At 39.9% G+C, this 15,554-nt stretch overlaps 1 protein-coding gene across 2 annotated transcripts; it reads left to right on the top strand.

The window, feature by feature from the left end:
* Nucleotides 1-6,154: 6,154 nt before the first annotated feature.
* LOC139287948 (prothymosin alpha-A-like) lies at nt 6,155-15,179 on the top strand. 2 transcript variants are annotated; one of them, XR_011597427.1, is made up of 5 exons: nt 6,155-6,312; nt 8,962-9,030; nt 9,130-9,211; nt 11,269-11,461; nt 14,157-15,179. XR_011597427.1 is itself a non-coding variant. In XM_070909166.1 (5 exons), the coding sequence occupies exons 1-5, from the start codon at nt 6,268-6,270 to the stop codon at nt 14,193-14,195; spliced, it is 318 nt and encodes a 105-aa protein (XP_070765267.1). In that variant the 5' UTR covers nt 6,155-6,267; the 3' UTR covers nt 14,196-15,179. The 2 variants fall into 2 exon arrangements, 1 of the variants encoding a protein (XP_070765267.1); XM_070909166.1 differs by having other exon boundaries at nt 11,269-11,351.
* Nucleotides 15,180-15,554: the final 375 nt, after the last annotated feature.

The following is a 15,554-nucleotide window of genomic DNA, read 5'->3' as shown; positions in this document are numbered from 1 at the left end:
ACACTGTGCCTTTAAATGAGCCGTCAGGACTTCTGTAAAGTTGTGATATCACAACCATACAGTCACCACACTCAGCCACGCCCCCAACAGGTCATCTGCTCCAGGTACAGCACGCCCACTAAGTACAGGGACGCTCATCCACCCGCTCAGTCTGTCTAAGTTATTCCACCGCTCTGCTCAGGACTGCTCTTCAAGTTTTTGGAGGTTGTTCAGTTTGTCTAAAACGGCTTGTTTCAGACAGAGGGTGAACTGAGGGGCTGCATAAAGTATAAGATAAATGAGGGATTTTTTGAATTGTGAATCATGCAAAGCTACCAGAGTCCCAGAATAAAAATATAGAGCTGAAACGAGTAAAATATGGGACCTTTAAAACATAACATTGGGAGAGCAAGGGAGGTTAGAATGGATTGTTCCCTTATCACTCCATGTAGCAAAAGCAAGTTTCTCATGCAAATGAAATGTGTACATTATAGTGTACTTCAGGTCAGATGAAAACTGAGGACACTAGTGTACCTCAGGTCAGATGAAAACTTACACATAGAATACTCTTTCAATAGCAGGATATTACATGCCTATATATGGTAATGATTAATTTTGCTCATACAGGTAGGCTAGCTCAGAGCCTGTCTTTAGCTGTTTCCCTCTTAAAATCTCAACTAGGCTAACTGATTGGCTGACTCCATCTTTGTACTTAATACACTGACAAAATATTTATCTCAATCTTGAAGAGAAATAAAATAAGTATTTTCTGAACAATAAAGGGGCTGCTTTTTTGACTTTTTGCATAAAGTTGGTCAAAACACGATATGTTGTCAGTTGTCACTGAGTGTGCTCTACAAATATTGTATGGGCTGATATACTGTTCTACTACTGGCCATGTCTTTTGTCATTTTAGTACTTTACCATCGACAAATTCACGGCTGTGACTTTTCATCATTTTTAAAAAGTAAAAACATCATGCAAACCTCTCTAAGTGGATTTCAGCCATTCGGGTGGAAGATATTATAGTAATGGGGAAAGGACACTGTGGGTGAAATCAGTGAAGCTGCCATTTTCTTTCAGTCTTTGTGTTTTCTTGTTTCAAGAATCAAAATCCATCCTTCAGCATACAAAGCAAAGTTGTGAATATGGTTCTTCTAACACAGCTGCAGTTGCAGTGTGCTTGCTGCCTCTTCTCATGAAACTTGCCCAGTCAATCCAGTTCCACTTTGCACTGCAGATCCACTCTGAGTTTTATATGCAGCCGTCCAGCAGCGCTACTTTTCTCCTCCGCCATTTCAAACTGCCAAACTGCCCTGTGATGGAGGAAGAGGAGAACAGGTGGAGGAGGGAGGGAGGGAGTGGAAAGACATAGTCTGGACTGGAGGAGGAGTCATGTTTTTCAGAGTCAAGTTGGGTTCAATTTTATTTTCCTTTTAAACAAACACAATAACAACAATACCAATTGTTTGTGAAATTCATCACAGAGCTAACTTATTGCTAACTTTTGCTTACTTGATCAGTATACATGTCCCATTGTATTGTGTAATTTCTATTGAGAAATCAGATGAAAAATCTAAAATCTAAAATAATCTTTACGCTTACATAAGAATCATGAGAAGAACAATATTCTAAAGAGTACTAGAACTGCTCTTTATGTGAAGTGTCATGAGATAACCTTTGTTGTGATTTGGCGCTATATAAATAAAACTGAATTGAATCGCACACTGTAATCAGTTACTCTGGGATCTCTCGAGGAAGGGGTTCATCCACATAAACCCAGCTGAATGAACCTGGGCAGGGAGAGGCAGACTCAGGTGGGTTCTCCCTGAGAGTCCTCAGAGGAGTGAAGTCCAGAGCTTTCCCCACTGTCCAACACTGCATCTTCAACAGGTGGAATGGCAAGAGATTCCTGTGTTTGCTCCCTGCCGGACAAATTCCACCCTCTTGCAGAGCTCCTCCTCGTCTACATCTGAAACAACATGGATAAAAATGTTTTCCTTTCCTTTCCATTTCTCTAGCTTTGGCCCGGTGTCCTGAAAAGCTGTGATCCTGTGTGGTATCTGTGCCAAGTCTGTGGGATGGGAGTTTATAGCAGCAGTATCTGTCTCCGTCTGACTAAATGCACGTTTGACTACACTCTCATCAGGGATCTCAGATGTAGCTCTGCTTTGGTATCTTTGTCTTCCTGTTTTACCCATGGATGATTGGATGGGATGATAATGGCTGGATGTACTCCAGGCTCTATGTTTTGCATTTGTATTATGTGTTATGTATTATGTGTTTTATTTTCAAGTTTGTGTCCTGTGTCCTCCTGCGTGATGGGCCTCTGGCCAGTTGCTCCTCTGTTGCAGGTTTGTGTAATTGATAGGCAGGGCTGTCCACTTGGGCTGACAACTCCCACGCTGCGTTTCATTAAACTTCTGCTTACTAGGTGAGTGAATCTGTACACGTGTAAGCCACCTATACAGACCTATAAGATATATTAGAAAAATTAAAACTGAAAAGCAATTTCATCCATAACTTCCATACAGATGACAGATGTGCCTGGTAAATAAATAAAAAACCAGAGTTTTACATACTGCCACCTAACAATGGATGTAATTCCTTGCACCAAATGAATGACTGCAATGCATTGTGGGTGATATTCACCTCTGGAGTGACCATCGTTGTTGACTCGTCCCCTCAGCCCTCCAAGGGTCGATCCCCTCAAGTTCACTTCAGTTTTTCAGACAAATGGATTAACATTTATGATGGCTGGGGGGATTCCACTGAGGGCAACTGCCGAGGGGACAACACCTGCACACCATACTTCCCACAAGCTCACTTACACCACTGACTTTAATGCCATCCATATCTCATCTCTTTTGCAATTTAATTCATGTTTTTGTAAATAAATCAGTTACTTCAAGTTGATTCAGAGTTGAGGGGACATCAGTAATTCCCTTAATTGCCATGGCCCTTCAAGCCAGTCATGACATTGTATTGGTTTTATGACTGATAATTGTATCATATGGTTCCGTATATGCTACCTCCTCAGCAGGTTGCTGTTTCGCTGTAGCCTCAATATTTTTCAAATAGTTCCGTTATTGATTCATTAGTCGAACCTCTGCTTCTCAAACTATCAACTATTGTCATACAAAGCGTAACTGTAAAAGGATGGAGACAGCTGCTTGGAATTTATGTGTGCTCCTTTCATCAGCAGAAACATGTAACTGATGCACTGGTTACTTGTTAACTACAGCTCAGTACAGAGCAGTGTGTTCCTCTACACTCAGTGTGTCTGCCCGCACTCTGTCCACTGCTGCCCCCTGCTCTTGAGCTGCCACAGCTACACTTAATACAGTTTAAATGACCCCATAGTCAACTGTATTGTATTGGTGAATTGGATAACTGGACATTTAAACAGTTAATAATATTCATATTAATCACATAGACACAAACTAAAGGTCTTTAAGACCTGTAGTTTAAGCAGCCAGGTGTTGATTCACATGAGTAGTAGTACATAGTAGTATTATTGTAAAAATATAACAAGAGGAGAAAAATCTGATAAGCCTTTTGAGATGTGGATGATAGAAATGAGATTCTAATAATGGTTATGGTTATTATGACATGACACAAAAATTAGCACTTTGAGTTTGACCTAAAACACTGCATGTGCAACAAATATTTCAGTCTTAACTCAATTTGAACTCTAACCACATAAAAGATCAGGACTCTCCTACACAGGGTGCAACATCTTGTCATTAAGGATGAGGATGGGGGGGGGGGGGGGGGGGGCAGTAGGTCCTGGGGACACAAGGGGGAAATGAGAATCCCATCCAGCCTGCAGACCAGGATGGACACAGCTACATCAATAGGAACCATCAGAAGCATCCCAGTGGGACTCCCTTACATGGCTGAACTGTTAGAACATCTAACAAGAGTATAAGTCAGAGGGAGCCAGCACAAACCATTCAACACCTCAGACAGAAAACGACATTAAAATATTGGTGGGGGCATGTTGTTTAAGGTGCCAGTGTGAGACAATAAAATAGGATCCAGTAAGTCCAGTTGGACTAACAGATGTCACTGATGTACTATATAAAAAGGAGTTTTGTCACATCCATACTCATCTACGGAGACCCTAAAGTCCCAAAAGATTATATATTTTTAAATCTTGTTAAGTTAATTAACTTGTCATAGTTGTCACCTTTCGGGACTTTAGGGGCTACTCATTCAGTTATACAGTATGTATATATATACTTTTTCAGATTAAAAAAACAGCTAATCATTAAAATAGCCTAATGCAACCGGGTGGGCTGTTTCACGTACCACTATATGCTACCATCAATTTACCCCCAGCCATGTTACAAAGTTAGCTACCAGAACATTGTGCTTTCACGTATTCCATTGGCCAACACCGCGGCTTGGTAGATGATGCTGCATTACCTACTTTATTTTATGTTAAAAGGCAAGCCAGAGTCGAGAGGACATCCACCCTGCTTTGGAACAGCAGCCAGTCCGCTCTGACTGTGATTCGCTCCTGCCATTACCTGCAACCAAACACCCCACCCACTTTCATAGGCCTGCTCTGGCTGATTGACAGCTGTACCAGCCACTCATCGGGCGCAAAGCGTCAGCTTTATGTTGACTCCAGTTCACTAACCAATCAGTTGAAGTGTTCAACAATCGCGACGCCATACGGACTCTAAAGGCCGCCATGTTGGTGAGGGACGAAAAACCACAGCGCTGTTTGCGCTCCTTCAAATCACCCTGGAACCACAGAGAAGCGCTTTCTGACGAACCATCTTAAGTTTTATAGTAGAAATCTCGATAAAAATAAAAAACTTTTTTCTTTTTCAAATTTAGCTTTTGTATCGATTACTACTTTCTGTGTTCTGCGTTAACAGTGTCTTAATTGTATTATTTATTAGTTCGTTTTGTATTTAAGAATGTAGATACTACACATAATGAAAATGATCATTATTATCATTAAGAACAGTAAAAACCAATAAGTCACTGACTGTTTGGAGTTTATGTCTGAACATCATTCTGTATGCTACAGAGAACAGTTTCACATCAATAGGATTTAAATATCTGTCCACAGATAGGTGTACTCCGTGTACACCTATTTTCCCCATTCCCTTCTTTTATTTCTCAGCCACTCTGACTTCTGTTCTTCCCCCTCTCCCTCCTTTGTCTCTCAAAGACTACCAGCACCATGGTAGTTGGAATAATTACAGCAGGTTACCTATGGGTACTATGGGTAGGCCTACTAATTACTAGTTTATACTTGAATTAAATACTTTGCAGTCAAGCACACTGCTTACAATACTTTTTTTACATTCATTTTGAATTACTTGCACTTTGCTTGAGCTGTTGATAACAAAGATTAAAATAAAGACACTTAGCCTAAAGCATATGATAAACTCAAAAAGTGATGCATTGATTGAATATGATAATTGGTAGACCCTGGTACCCAACAGTATTTAAAGTAGCAGCACCTGGACCAGCTACAACATTACAATGCAGCCTCTAGTTAATGCTTCAACAGTCTGAAATGAGCAATTTTGCATAATGACTGAGTACGATTTGTTGCTAATACCAAAGTACCTTTTATTGGAGTCAAATTTTGAATGGAGGGCTGTTACTTGTTATGGGGTATTTTATACTGGCATTAATACTTCTCCCACCACAGTAGGACTTGCAGCAGTGGTTTTAGTAGCAGTAGTAGTTGCTGTAGCAGTGGTAGAAATAGTTGCTAGCCATAGTGGGTCGGTTTAGCCAATAGTAGCCTAAACTGAGAACATGACTGAGTGTGTGCATGACTGACAGTGTGCTGACTGCACAATTTATGGGATTAAAGCCATACATGTAGACTGGATGCATGTGTGTGTGTCTTGGCAACACAGGGTGTGTGTGAGATTTATAGTGTGTACATACCTGTGTGTGTGTTGTGTGTCACAAAGAAGGAGAGTGACAGATTCAAGATTAGAAACTTGTGTGGACATATTTTTTTCTAACAAAAACACACTCAAACTCACAGGAGGGGAGGGCTGTCTATTGTTTCACCCTGACCAATTGCAGGCTGAATAGTTCCAAAGCTAATCGACCAATCACCGTGCACTTTCCGGACACCTTTCTCCTCCCACTGCTCTATAAAGGCGGGAGCTCCGACTGGTGGAGACGCCGCTGGGCAGGACAACGACTTCCCTTCACACCATCTGGAATAAGAACTCTACTTAAAAAAAAATTTTTTTTTTGCAATATTCTGCCTGGATATTGATTATTGTTTCTATTTCTAACATGGCGGACAGTAAAGTGGAAAGCACCGGAGAACTGAGCTCCAAGGTAACGTTAAGGACAAGAGAAGGAGAGATAGGGACACAATGCCTTTTCTAACTCTTGCCTCATTTATAATGGTAGTCTATATTATTAATTTGCCTATATTAAGCACAGTGTCGACATAAAAGAACACTCAGTTTGTTAAATACTTTACAATATCATTAGCTCAAATGTATTACATTTTGACATTAAACTATGTACTATTGTAGTCCATTGAAGTGTCTAGGTAAAGCAGCTGTGTGGATGGAGTGAAGACAGGCTGGTTAAGATACCGATTTATGAAAAGAAAATAGGCGACTTCATCTTCCTCGGTGTGTTTAAGCCTATAGCCTCCTTGTTTAATCTACACGGAATCAGACACGAAGATTATATCATATCAGAAACTGCATATTAAATTGATACTCCGAAGCAGTTTTTTTTGTGTCAGAGTTCAGACCGAACTGTATAGTGAAACGACGTGGGCTACATAGATAATACACTATACAGTTTAGTCTCGCCAGGCTGTAACTCCAATCGGCGACGTGACTGAACAATAATCTTAGTTCATTCATCTCGAGCTCCAGTTAACGTTTGTCGTTGAGAGCGCACAGGATTTTATGTCAGCATTTTTGTTATCACTGTGGAGGTACTGCCTATATCACCAGACGCTAGAAACTCGCTCCTCTCATTCTCCTATTGATGATCTTCATTGTTTTCCTTTTAAAGATGTATTCTGTCTCCCGAACTCTGCGGTCCCCCTTGTAGGCTACCTGACGGTTCTCGTCTGTTATTGTGTATCCCCGCGAGCCCTCGGTTTTGTCTCTGAACTGCCGTCATGTAAAACAAAGTATCCCATGTTTCCTTTAAATACAAGGCTACTTTAGCCAGTTGTGTCCATACCATGGAGCCCGTGCTCTCCTCCGGTCGGTTGCTTCGAGCAGCTGATGCGCGAGGGGCAGGGTCGCGCCAGCCTTCACACACCGTGAGCCGCGCGTGCAGCGCTCGGTTTGACTGCAAGCCGCAGGACAGCGCGAGGGAAACAGACTGCTCTGCAAAAAAAGAGCACCGTCCACCAGGATGTCAGATAGTCGAGTACAGATAGACGGACATATAGATAGATAGATAGATAGATAGAGTGTAAAAGAGCAGGCCTACTGTATCACAAGTCTGGTGGAAAGGAGTAAAGATCAGTCTCTAGCAGCTCAAAATTGTGACAGCCACGGAGGCAGTTTGATTTAGTTAGAATTTAGAATGATGGAGGCCTGCTACTCATTAAAAATGAGAAAGGGAAAGGTCGATTGCAGACAGATCGCCTAGATCGATAGTGTGTGTGGTTTCTTCTGTATGACAAGGTAGCAAGCAGTTATGGTAGAGAAGTGACTACAGTAAGACAGAAGACATTGGACACAGGAACAAGTCTTAATTTAGTAGTATATAATACTAATGTGTATCACAGTCTTTTGAGATACATAGTGTGCAGGTAACATAACTGAAGTCCAGTACTACTGGGTTTTTGGAGGACCTTTTTTCAGCAGAAAAACATTTGCTTGCTTTGGCACCTGCTCTGATTAGCTGACAGAGAATAAATTAGTTGCTGTGCAGCTGGGAGTTGTAGTCTTAGGCATGTAGGCATGTCTGTGTTTCCCCTACTAGACTGCACTCTGAATAAACTGTTGCAGTAACAGACGGTGTCAGGTTTCAGCCAGCCAGTAGGAGGTAGGATGGACTTAGTAAAAACTGACCAATAGGATGTCTGAGCTTCAAAGCACCACCTGTCTGTTAAAGGCAACTTGCTGCCTAATTCCTGAAGGTGAGGAGGATGGAAGGGAAAACACCTCAGTTTCCCTCCTCTTTCATCTACCAATCATAAAGCCCAGTTTGATCAACTCTGAGGACTGAAGCTAGTATCAAACCACATCTACTGTTTTCAATCTGGTACCGGAGGAAACTGCATTTTCGAGTATTGTCTGTTTGGTTTTTAGCTGAAATGCATTAAACTGAAACTTGCTTGATAACAACAATAATTTCCATGGTAATTTTAGCCATTAAGGATGTCTTTCTTTGTAATACTTTGTTCTGCAGTGACTGAAGAGAGCAGCTGCCACACTGTAGGCAGATTTTTCAAATGCTACAGAGAGGTAGTTAATACCATAATCTATTCCAACAAGTTAATATAAATGAATATATACGTAAATAAAGGTGACACTTATTCCACTTGTTAATCATCTGCATTTCAGAATAATAAAAAAACATAATAATAATTATTTTTATTATTATTATTATTATTATTATTATTATTAATAATAATAATAATTATAATAATTATAATAAACATTAAAATATTCAAACATATTCGGCATATACTGTATTGGGCATATTGAGACTGAGTCTACTTTATGAAAATGCATGATTCTCTGTTCTACACAGAAGATGAATAGAATGCAGCCACAATGCCTAGACAGTATGATCACAGGGCCAAGAAAGTGAGACAGAAAGAATATGCAAAGATAATACAAAGTTTAGAAAAGCACAGAAATGTGTAAAACCATTATATAGTATTTTAATGCAGAGAGCTGAATGTTGACCTTTCACACTCATTAGTAAAGTTCATCTGTAAACAATAAGACTTTGCATGTCAGATTTGGTCCTTAGGTCTAAGAATATGTTTGCTTTCAGGAGCTGAAGGAGAAGAAACAGGCTGAAGAGACAGAGAATGGAGAGGATGCTGCTGCCAACGGAAAAACTGTAAGAACAGCTCCTCACGTTCCTCTCTTAGCTTGTAGAACATGCATCATCCCTGTCTCTCTTCTGGTGACCAATAATAACTCTATCTTACCCTGGCAGGACGAGGAGAATGGCGAGCAGGAGAATGAGGTAGAGGACGAGGAGGATGTGGGAGAAGAGGAGGAGGAGGAAGATGGAGAGGGTAGGTGTCTTCATACCGTGCTGAACAAACTAGGACAAAGAAACAACAGAAAGACAGCAAAGGTCATGATACACAGCCACTGACCCTATTTTTGTGAGACTCACACTCCTTATTATGGGATGATATTGTCGCCAGAACAAAAATATTTACATATATTGTCAACTTGGCACCCAGGAAGAGTTTCAGAATACTATTCAAATTGATGGTTGATTATTTGAATGAGTATGGTAAATTAACAATTACTTACACAAATAGTGAAAGTGATTGTTAATTGACTGGAATAACAGGTATCCAAATAATACTTTGACACTATAGCAGTTCTTAGACAAGACTTATTTCACAGTCACATGGTTTGCAGGATCTGGAGGGTGTTGCCTGGAGCTTCAGTACGGAGGCCCAGTCCAGTCCTCACTCTGAGGAGGATAAGAATTAGCCTGACCATGTTAAACAGTACAGGACTTTAATTACAAAGCAGTCACTCCAGTTACCACCAGCTCCCTACTAATGTTGTGGTTGGTGGAAATTATTTAGAATGCAAGTATACTTCAGAGTTAAACCCATATGCAAGTAGGTTAATTTAAATTTAATTAAATTCAGTAGCCATTTGGGAGGTTAAACATTCTGAGCATTTTGGAAAGATAAACTAAAACATGCAGTAAGACAAAGCATTGGTCAAACACTGATCATAAATCATCAAACGCAAACACAAAGTTCATGTTGTCGCCTTAACAATAATTCAGACAGGGAGAACATTTTCGTTTTTAGTGAATAAACAGCTGGTCATTTTAGTTTTTAACAAATGTTACTGAAACAAGGGGGTTTTGTTGGGGGCAATTTTCAATGGCGGATTAATACACATTTGGTTGTCTGTTCCAAGCAATATTGCAGTGTCCTTTACTTCTGTTTAGTAAGCTACAGTACAGCCCACCAAAATCAACTTCAATACACTGTGTTTATTAGCCTTCATACTAACCTACAGCTTTCATTGTATTGCATCGTTTCCCCTCTTTTACAGATATTATTTTCAAAGGCAGTGTCTATATATTATGAGTTCTTATGGTACCATCCTGCATATATACAATGTGATTTACATCCTTAATTAACTTGTGTATCAGTTTAGATCTTACACACCCGCACATAAACCCAGACTATACACCTGAGTACCAGACCTGACAGATAAACCTGGAAGCTGTCTACATCTTTTATCAGTATAGTCAGAGGAATACATGGCCGCTGAGACAGCTGCTCAGTCCTTCCCCAACCAGCTACTATCCTCACACTATTTCACACTGGTCCCCTCAAAAGTTTAATGTAATAACATCAACAACATTACATTTCATGTGAAATTTAATTTTTATAGTAATGTTAAGATAATTGCTCTGAACAAAATGGACATCTGCAGGGCAGGTGAGAATTCTCAAATGTATGGCAGCAGTGTTTAATTGCCACTTTTTGTTGTACAAATAAAATAAACCAGCAGATGACAGTAGATTCAATTGATACACTTGTTGAGTTTAACCATTTAACTCCCCAAGTACCCTATATCCTTTAACTCATGTCATCTATGCCTACATGACAAAATCATGCCTTACAGGGGCTTAATTTTTGCCAGATTTGCCTATTTTGGCATATGATTACTATAAGCCCCACAGCTAAGCAAGTGGGCGTTTGTGCTGGGAAATAGTAAAATGAGTATGGCTAAATTAGCTTGCATAGCTATAGCCTACATGAAGACATTACCTAGCATTGTCCACTCCCTCAGTCTCTCTACATCCACACACAGGCAGCAGCAAGGGTTGGAGATGGTTGAGAATTTAATTAATTACATTTTATGATGATTATAGGTTTTTTTCCTTTGCCAGAAAGATTCAGGGCTAGTCAAAAAACATTTCTGGCTAAATCCCCGGAACCCCGATGACGACGACGCCACTGCTCTGTAGTAACGACATAGTAATATTAACGGGAGTGCTGTTATCCAGGTCAGGTAATACATGCCAACCTGAAGCCTGGGTTTATCCTGTGTGTCAAACAGGCAGTGATTACCTGTGTGTGTTTAGGCGACGAGGAGGACGATGAAGAAGATGACCTTGATGTGCCAATGGGGAAGAGGGCGGCTGAGGATGATGATGATGATGAAGAGGTGAGGAAGAGTTGCCATGAAACATGCTGCTAAAAGTGACAGCAGATCCCTCACACTACATAAAGGCCTCCACCCTCCAGCTGAGCAGAGTCTCAACCTGAAAACATTGGGTCAGTAAAGCACAGCCTTAAACCTTAGAATAACTTAATCACGCCATATGGAAATAGTTACTTAATAAGGAAGTAGTTGAGACTCTAACATCAGAAGATATCTATCGATAGTTAGTACTTTAACTATTCAGATAGTTTTTGTTTTATTTGCACAGATTTTGAGATATCTATCTCTGGGATTTCTGCCTCCACGACAATACAGTGGAGGTGAATGGAAGTTGCTCACAAGGTGCTGACAACTTAAAAAATTACATTTAAATAATTCAACAGAAACCCGGGAACAATGTCCTTGTTCTGTGGGTCATAGAGGCCATGTCTGAAATCACTCCCTTTTTACTATATAGTGATATGTGCTCTATATATTCCAACAATGGAAAGAAATAGTATTGCATGGTGGTCCATGGCATGTACACTACTTTCTGTTAAAACGCGATGCATTTAGATGCAAAAATGACAGTGATATAACTCTACGGCTGTCAGTGATGATGCAAGATGACTCATAAGTGTCTGAAATCTCAATTTACTGCCCACTGTAGAGTTAACCACTGAGTGTCAAACAGGGAGTGAGGAATGAGTGAATGAGGGAGAGCTTTCGGACACAGATGAGGAAGTTGTTTCTGGAAATAAAAGTTGCTGTTGCCTTTAAATTTCATTCTCACTGCTGTGAGCACCACGAACGAATTCCATTCAGGTCCATTGCACTGACGTGGAGGCAGAAATCTCAGAGACAGAAATCTCTAAACTTGGGCAATTAAGACTAAAACTATGGCTAGATACTGCACCACTAAAAGAGAAAATATGTTTTTTTACCATTGAATCTCAAAACTCAAATAACACAACCCTAATTTTGGGCCCGAAGAGTTTTCTGGAGAGGGTTCTTGAAGCGTTAACCGTGAAGATGTTGGATCTGACAACAGAAATGGCCTGATTCATAAAACAGGTTCTTTCAAGTTTCCATTCAAATCCACACATGTAGTACGGACAGTCGGATGTGTTAGCTCACCTTGTAGTCTCTAGTCTGCTGGGCAATTAGAAGGAAGACGATAGAGAGGATCATCTGCACAGCTCAGAGACAAGATGGAGACTCAATGGAAAATCAATATCAGTGTCCACCAAAGCAGGAGAGCAGAGACTGGACATCATTCAATCAGTGACAGCTGCTGGGAGGAGTCATGCTGGCTGAGTATAGTATAGTAATAATGGGCAGGTGAAGCCTTATGAAGCTTTGGGGCTTTCTTTCTATTTGTGCTGAAAAATATTCCCGGGGCTTCAAACTCCACCACAACAGTGACATCTGGTGGCTCGTAAAACTTACAGCAGCTCTTCAAGACTGGAGCTGATCAAGCACCTCTGTGATTTTAATTGATTTAGTCTCATATGTGTGCAATAAAAGCCCAAGAAATATTACTTTTGTTCAGAGGTGCCACATTAAATGTAGACATTATTGTACAATAATACAGTAAAATGCATTTCTGAAAAGCCTAATTTTAAAATATTTTTGCTGACATGAAATATTAATGGACCATTTTTGGTATAATTTAGTCACTGTGGGCTCATGCATTTTAACTTCATGGGTGTTATTTACATTTCATGATCCGTAATGTGATGTGATATTCATTAAAGTAGCCTATTACTTTTATTACATTATCACTTGATATTATCAGGTGATGTTGACATCTTTTTAGTTCAATTCTTCTCCTTTCTTCTTATCCCACTAATGTGCTAATACAAAACTGTCAAACTGAACTAAGTGCTTTCTGAAGCACCAGTGACGTTTGAAATTAAAACAATATCACATGATGACGTCCAAAGCTTCAGTTACTATTTAACAGTACCTCGAGTTCTTCTTACAGCTTTTTTTTGGTGGCATCTCTCCAATTCTTGGGCATGCGCCCATGAGTATTTGCACACACCTGCCCTTATATAGTGTTTAGGAGACGTTACCTATGCTAAATAACAAACAAACGGCCACACACCCCCAATTTATGATCAAGTATTTGGTACATCTGGAGTTGACTTCTCAAATTTTTCTCTTAAAAGAAAATATGTGAGAAATTTAAGAAAATGTTGCTGCATGAGGCCCATTGAATTGAAACAGTGTGCTTCACAGGAGTGTCATCTGCCCATCTCTATAGTATAGAGAAGCTCAGCAACTCCAAATGACCACTTTGACTCATAACCTCAGTATTGGCTACAACCCTGTACCTCTGGCTTAAAAAAAAATATTATTCAAGTAATATATCACTATTACTTTTTGGTTTTGGTTTTGGTTTCTTTTTCTTTCACATATTTCATATATTATATTTTGCTTTATTTTGTGAAATACAGTTTCTCATCATACTTGTATGTTCTGTATGCGTTACACATCTTTCAATTGAATGTTGTTTTGCCATTGGCAATATGAGAAAACAAGAAAATAATCAGAAGCAATAAAAAAAAAAATATTTTAGCTTTAGAGTCTTTCCTCATGTTAGTGAGCATGGAGCTGTAATTTATTAAGGTTTGTGGGTAACCCTGCATCCAGCACCACTGTGCTCCACCTTAACACAGCGCAGCCCACAACATAGAATCTCTGCTTTTTTCTAACCTGCTGATTTCATTTCTCCAGACCTCTGTAGAATGAAAGGTGTGATTACTAGATGTTGCTCTATTTACCCGAGATAGCGCCTCTCACCTTGTTCTTCCTCATTTCCAGGATGAAGTTAAAACCAAGAAACAGAAGACAGATAAGTAGAGTCTGCAACGTCCGCTCTTGTCTGGAAGACGAGACAGCCAGTTTTCCAGCAAACCTTCAACACCTCAGTCCTCCCTTCTTAACAAGAATACTTTTAAAAAGAGAATTTGTTTGTATTTTTATTTACATTTTATATTTTTGTAAATATTGTGAGGAGGTCGGCCATTTTGCAACAGTGATCTTTCTGGGTATCAAGTGGTGCTTTGAAGACTTTTAGATCCAGACTTGTCATCGTCAGCCGTCCACATTCTGTATGAACTGACAAGAAGTGTCCAGCCTTTCATCAGCTCAGAGACACTGCAGCATGTCCAACACAACACACACCCCCACACCCTGGCTTACTTGTATTACAATGTAGGAGTGAGTAAGAACAAGGTGTGTGTTGGCCTGTAGTCACATGTGAGCGTTACAGAGAATCGTATTAGTATGAGTGTGTATTAGTGGCAGTTTGTATGGGATTTCAAGGCTGTAGTTTCTGCTGTCTGTATGTCTCTATTTGTCTGTTTGTCATGGCCAGATTTTAATGTTTTTATGTCTGTGCTATTTTGTTGAACAATAAACAGTCATTTGATGTTGTGGTGTTAGTTTCTACCTGTCAGAGGTAAAGACAGAAGAGAATCAGTTATCAGTGATGTGTAATCTTTTCAACAGGGAGAAGTGCTCGGATGTGACTCCCATTGGTTGCATGTCCACAGTTTAAAAATAAAGAATCAGATCACAACTGATTTCTCTGTTTGGACAGGCAGGAAATCACATCTATAAAGCCCCTGAATGTTGTGCTCGTGGATTAAAGTTGGTATACAGATTCATTTGTTTTTGTTTTTTTTAGATAACTGGTTAATATGCCATGTGCTTGAGGATTGTAATCACAAACTGGCACACTAACTGTTGGAGACTCTTCATACTCATCTTTGAAAAAAATATTCAGCTTAACGTGGTGCACCTGTCCTGGTTGACAGTTTCAATAAAATTTGTTCAAAAACAGTCAGTGCACTGGAGGCTATGTATTTCATACCATCGTATCTCACACTGCACCATCCGAAACAAGTGTAGCAGTGGATGATGTGAATCAACAGCAGGCTGCAACAGACTCTACTACTATTGAAGTGACTGTCATAGAAGCTTCATCATGTCATCACATGGAGAAGAGCTGGCAGATGATTCACATGAATAAAGTCACTCCTCACTTCTCTTCTGTCTTTAGAATTTCAGTGCAAACGAATGATTACATGTTCATTATGAAGAGCAAAAGCTCTTGTGAACAGGCTGTTAGGACATCAAGTGTCAGGATTCATTTGCCAACTATCAAAATGTATGCAATCTTTTAGTTTATTTGGTAGAAGAAGTCTACATTTAGTG

The sequence above is a fragment of the Enoplosus armatus genome, chromosome 7 (genome assembly GCF_043641665.1).
Source record: "Enoplosus armatus isolate fEnoArm2 chromosome 7, fEnoArm2.hap1, whole genome shotgun sequence".
Taxonomy (NCBI): Eukaryota; Metazoa; Chordata; class Actinopteri; order Centrarchiformes; family Enoplosidae; genus Enoplosus; species Enoplosus armatus.
The sequence above is the reverse complement of the archived record's forward strand: the minus strand, read 5'-3'. Positions and strand labels throughout refer to the sequence as shown.

What these genes read in the sequence shown, in the direction of transcription:
- LOC139287948 (XM_070909166.1), top strand. Translation starts at nt 6,268, where the DNA reads ATGGCGGACAGTAAAGTGGAAAGCACCGGAGAACTGAGCTCCAAG. An exon ending in CTGCTGCCAACGGAAAAACT is followed by an intron (nt 9,031 to 9,129) that starts GTAAGAACAGCT and finishes TTACCCTGGCAG; the next exon opens with GACGAGGAGAATGGCGAGCA. An exon ending in ATGATGATGATGATGAAGAG is followed by an intron (nt 11,352 to 14,156) that starts GTGAGGAAGAGT and finishes CCTCATTTCCAG; the next exon opens with GATGAAGTTAAAACCAAGAA.